Source organism: Adiantum capillus-veneris, chromosome 16 (assembly GCF_014529385.1).
Source record: "Adiantum capillus-veneris isolate H3 chromosome 16, ASM1452938v2, whole genome shotgun sequence".
NCBI classification, from domain to species: Eukaryota; Viridiplantae; Streptophyta; class Polypodiopsida; order Polypodiales; family Pteridaceae; genus Adiantum; species Adiantum capillus-veneris.
Window position 1 is genome coordinate 82,267,491 of NC_140946.1, and position 5,428 is coordinate 82,272,918.

General features: G+C 41.2%; 1 protein-coding gene across 1 annotated transcript; it reads right to left on the reverse strand.

The window, feature by feature from the left end:
- Nucleotides 1–1,475: 1,475 nt before the first annotated feature.
- LOC147439353 (uncharacterized) lies at nucleotides 1,476–3,298 on the reverse strand. The gene is made up of 8 exons (XM_086484009.1): nucleotides 3,256–3,298; nucleotides 3,118–3,185; nucleotides 2,994–3,027; nucleotides 2,839–2,904; nucleotides 2,405–2,728; nucleotides 2,136–2,179; nucleotides 1,826–2,056; nucleotides 1,476–1,748 (listed from the first exon to the last, which is right to left on the reverse strand). The coding sequence occupies exons 1-8, from the start codon at nucleotides 3,296–3,298 to the stop codon at nucleotides 1,476–1,478; spliced, it is 1,083 nt and encodes a 360-aa protein (XP_086340135.1).
- Nucleotides 3,299–5,428: the final 2,130 nt, after the last annotated feature.

A 5,428-nucleotide genomic window follows, 5' to 3' on the forward strand; every position in this document is an offset into this window, starting at 1 on the left:
ATAAGCAGCTAAGTTTCTCAGAAGATCCGTTGGTGCAAGTGTTGTTTCTGTAATGTACTGAAAAAGAGTGAATATATCAACATCCTGACCATATGTACACAAGAAATATTCATCGACGCCAAGTTTTTTAAAATTGTCAACACTAGAAGTAGGCATTGTTTGAGTGAATTTAATGAGCGCGCGCACACACACACACACACACACACACACACACATAGAGAGAGAGAGAGAGAGAGAGAGAGAGAGAGAGAGAGAGAGAGAGAGAGACGGTTGACCGAAAATAGGGGAGCTCTTCATACAGTAATGTGTTTGATACAGAGAGGGTAATCGAGAGAAAAACCAAAGTAGTAGTTTTCTTTTGGGACTCTCAGAGAGAGAGAGACAGAGAGAGAGAGAGAGAGAGAGAGAGAGAGAGAGAGAGAGAGAGAGAGAGAGAGAGAGAGAGAGAGAGAGAGGGGCCACTAGAATAATAGAGGTTTATGTACACCGTTACTGTGAGAGAAATAGATAGGGGGAGCGAGGGAGGTGACGAGAAAAAAAAGAATATAAGAATGAGGTATGGGGAACTCACAGGGGAAGAATACAGTGAGTGGAGAGGAGAGGAGAGGGGGAGGAACCACTAGAAACAGTAGAGCTCTATAAAAAACACCAAATTTGGAAGGGAGAGAGAAAGAGAGAGGGAGAGATAGTGTGTGTGCGCGCGTGCTCGCATAAGGGGGATGGACGAAAGGGAGGGGGAGGATGAGAGGCCAATCTACCTTTAAAAATATGAGTTTCTTTTCCAACTGTAGATAGGGGAAAGGGTAGTGGGAGAAAGATGCAAACGACTTGAAATAGTGAAGCTCTATCTGCAATACTGAAACTGACAAACACAAGCAAGGGAGTCTTTATGGATAATACTGGAATAGAGAGAGATTAAAAAAAAATCATAACCAATCCGAATGCTTTAATCTGTAATTGCGTGTGTGTGTGTGTGTATGTGTGTGTGTGTGTGTGTGTGTGTGAGAGAGAGAGAGAGAGAGAGAGAAGAAGGCCAAGAATGTCGGAGATAACGGGACTCTTTACACAATCATATTTGAGAGAGAGAGAGAGAGAGAGACGACTGGACCACTCACGACATGAGAGGTCTATGCATATTACTTAGAGAGGGAGAGGGAGAAACAAGTGATGAGAGAGAGAGAGAGAGAGAGAGAGAGAGAGATGCAAGAAGGAAACCTTTAAACCTTATGACAACACAATTACAAGTCTTTTTACAGAGCTTTTTTTTACAAGGCTTTTTTGATGCATTCAAGATTCTACAAAAAGGAAAACGAGCTCGAGACTCTTCAAGAGCTTTATCAGTATTATTTATAGACAATGGTAGATCTCTATTCTGCTTCCAAGACCTTTATTCTGGATAAAAAGCAGTCAGATTTCCTGCAAGGTTGATTTTAATGTGCCACTGCGTGTTGTTGATGCCAAGATCTCTCTTGCAACTATTTGACTTTTAGAATACAAGCTTTGAAAAGTCTTGCCCAAAGCAAGACCTTATCGACAACGAGACCAACCAATTGTGCAGAAATGACAAGGCCTTCGCTTGGCTTGATCTTCACTTGAACCTTGGGAATCTCGTAGCTTGTAGTCGTCTTTTGGCAAGTGATACATAATAAACCTTCTATGGTTTTATGAACCTTACCCGACTTGCAAATGGCACATAACGTCTCCAAGAGGAGACCATTTATATTAGAGAAACGCAAGATGCTGAACACCTGCAGGTCAAAAGTGACAATTAAGAATCACAAGGAAGTCAACACAGTTTCTAGGCAACCAAGCTACCCAACATTACCTGCTTCCCATAACCGAGACTCTCAACTTGTGTCTTGTAAGTCTGTAAGAGATCAGATTGCAAACGCTTGCTATGAACAGGCACCAAGATTGTGAGATCCAAGACAGACAGCGTATTCTCATGACCTAAGAAAGCCCCAAAATTCCTTGCAACAAAAGTTTTCACTTCTCCATTGTCAATATCCCTTTTGATAGACTTGTACTCTTCTTTGCGATCATTGACAAAAATCAACTGAAATAAGTACACGTTAAAAATTACGAAATCTTGTTTGCCTAGCAAAGTGCAAAGGATTTTAATGTGTGAGACTTACAATTGCTCGATCCTTGGGAATAGAACCGTTAGCCACCAGTAGCTCTCCACAAGTGGAGTTGGCGTAGATTTCAAAATTCTCACTCTTAATAACAACAAAAGCAAGCGTACCCAAGTAATTTTTTGCACCACCTAGACCCGCATTTGCCGCCTCATCTAAGAAAAATCTTATCTTCATTTTCGGGTAAAAGCTCAAGTGAATTGGAGATGAAGCAATGCAAGTGACGATTGAGGTAGCATCCAAGTAAAGAGAGAAAGGTGATGTCCCACCGTCTGCCTTGTTCTTTGTTTTGATTGCAGAACCCTCTATCCGCACAAAACTACCAACACTCAGAAAGGAAGCAAACTGACTTATTAAAGATGAAGCAACGACGACAGTGACCGTGTTGCAATTGTGCGAATCCACAAGATCAGCCTCGAAAAACTTCACAATTTTTGGATCAAAAAGCTTGTACGTATCATAATTGTTTAGCACATAACCCTCGATTGCAAATCTAAGAGTGATGTCAGAGAGGTCCGTTATATGAAAAAAAGACACATTATGTTCTTCAATAGGAGGTTCTTGTTGCAGAAAAGGGTTGACTTTCACTTCATCTTCTTCAGTGTCAATTAAAGCATCTACAAAACAATATAGAAGAACATGGCAACCGATTCACATTGAAAAACAAGAAGTAGATAGTCAATGTTTTTGGTTTTATATATACCATGTCTCTCGATCTTAACGATAACCATCTTTGCTTTTTGCGCTTTCAAGTATCCAACTTGTGCACCTATTGAAAAAGAATGAGACATTTTAAAATACAAAAGATAAACCAGTCTCGAATACGCTTTCTTCAAAAGAAGGCAGAAATTAACGTACTGCAAGCTTCCTCTTTGCCTTTCAAGAGAAATGGTTGGATAGCGAAGTTTGTTTCACTATATACACTACGCTTGCGAGAAGTTGTCGGAGTGCTTTTAGATGACTCACTCACATTAATCCATACACATTCACATTTGGAAGTTCCACTTTTTGAATGTACAGTACGTGCAAGGCTAACATTTTTTCTTGGCTCTACGAAACGAATATGTTCAAGTAAGAACACCAAAAGCACGAAGAACACCACAACACCCATACTCCATACCGTCAATCTCCATGCTTTGTATGCCACCACGGCTATAGGCCATATTTCAACATGCTTATTTGCTTTGTCTACATGACACAAACAAATAAAAAGACTGAGAACAATTTGCAACTATAATTCTATCACCAATCATCCAAACTAAATCTACAAAGAAGAGGGGGTCAAGAAAGGAGGGGAGGGAGGGAGGGAATTGCATCTTTCTGATAGCACATCTCACAAATAAATTACTATCTTCTGAGAGGGGCACACAAAAGAGGGAAGGCGGCATCCACACCCAACAAATAGAGGTGGAGAGAGCAGGGTAAAGGAGCAATGGCATTTTGAATCAATAAGAAACTTTATTGCATCGATCCATTATAGAGCAGTGCCACTTGAGACAAACAATAATGGAGAGAACAGAAAAAGCGAATGTCATTTTTCTTTAGCAGTGACAAGCTATATTGCACCACCAACTGTAATGGAATTTGCCTATTCAATTTGAGAGTAGCGGAATTTAATGAGAGTACTTTCAAGAAATGATTTTGTAAGCATAGCGGGTTGACATAATTGAAGATAGCAACATAATCATAGCAATTAGTTAACTTGGCATAGACAATACTTTTGCAAGAGAGAGAATTTAGAGAACATGACAACAGTTGAGGACCGGATTTATGTGGAGCCGGTCCCCCCTCCAATAGGCATTTGTATTATGATTTCTCCCATAAAGAGAGACTTGTTACAATACAGTCTTTGTTTTCCTTGTGACCTAGGTGATGCCATGAAGATGGAAGGCTTCATGCATCACAAACATAACATAAACTTGAAGAAAGCTTTAACTATATATCCCAAGCCTCAATCCCAAGACCTCAAAACACCTTCGAAGGTGGAGAGAGCTAGTAGGGAATGAGGGCAGGGAAGAGGAAGAAGAAACATTTCGTAGGAGAAAGAATTAGTTCCTCACTTATCATACTCTTGTTGCTAGCATACATAATAGCATAGTAATGAAGAAGAAGGAGATGGCAAGCTTAAGCATTGAAGCATGGCTCTTGGTTGGATTTGCACTCCATAGCCAAGAGTGTTGGTGTAGGCTCTCAACCTTTACTTGCTTGGAGAGGGAGCTCTTTCACATTGCATAGCACACAATGAGAGTGCTTGTGAGTGTGTGTGGGTGAGTATACCCCCTAAGCACCCCCCTAGCTTGCTTGGGTCGACCCCCCCTTGTAGCTCATGCTTGAAGCTCATTGGACCCCTCCAGGCCTAGCCAATCACAAGCAGAAGCCATTACAAGCAACATGGATAGCCTTGGGACAAGTGTCTCCCTTTCCCCTTTGAGAGAGAGGACTTGATAAATGCAAAAAAAAATAGATAATTCAAGTAATTTATCATTGGACCCCTGTGAAGCCTAGCCAATAGGCTTCAAGCAACACATGAAGGTAACATGGGTAGGGACCTGACATGTGTCCTTGTTGCCTCTTCAAGCTGGGGCTTCCCTTGTGAGTGTGAGTGTGTTCTCTCTCTAATCCCTAGGAAAAGGGCTCGCCCCCCCTCTTGTAGGGATGCTTTTGACTTTAGGAGCTCAAGCACCTTAGTCATCAAGCATGACAAAGCACTTGGACTAGGGGGTATTCCCACAAGCATCTCAGGCAAGCATGTCAAGGCACCTCAAGCACCTTAATCAAGCGGCAAGTCAAGCACCTCAAGCATCTTAATCAAGCACCTCAAGCAGGTCAAGCACCTCGAGCTTGGGCTGGGTTCCCACCTCAAGCTCAACCCTAGCTTACCTAAGGTCAAAGGACTTTTACACACATTATTGGAGGTCTTCCATTGGTTAGCCTTGCTCTTGACAGACCATCTCCCATTTGGACCCCTTTACTATTGGCCCCGTGTTGAGATAGATCTATAAGCACATATCTATATCTTAACACTTGTTCCCGTTTATTTTCCCACATTAAGTGATCAATTTAATATGAGAAAATCATTTGGACCCCTTTACTATTGGCCCCGTGTTGAGATAGATCTATAAGCACATATCTATATCTTAACACTTGTTCCCGTTTATTTTTCCACATTAAGTGATCAATTTAATATGAGAAAATCATTTGGGTTGGTTAGATATTAGATTTCATGACACCAACCCACCGTAAAGTACGAGACTATAAAGAAAACCAACGATGCACAAATTGCATTCTTTCAA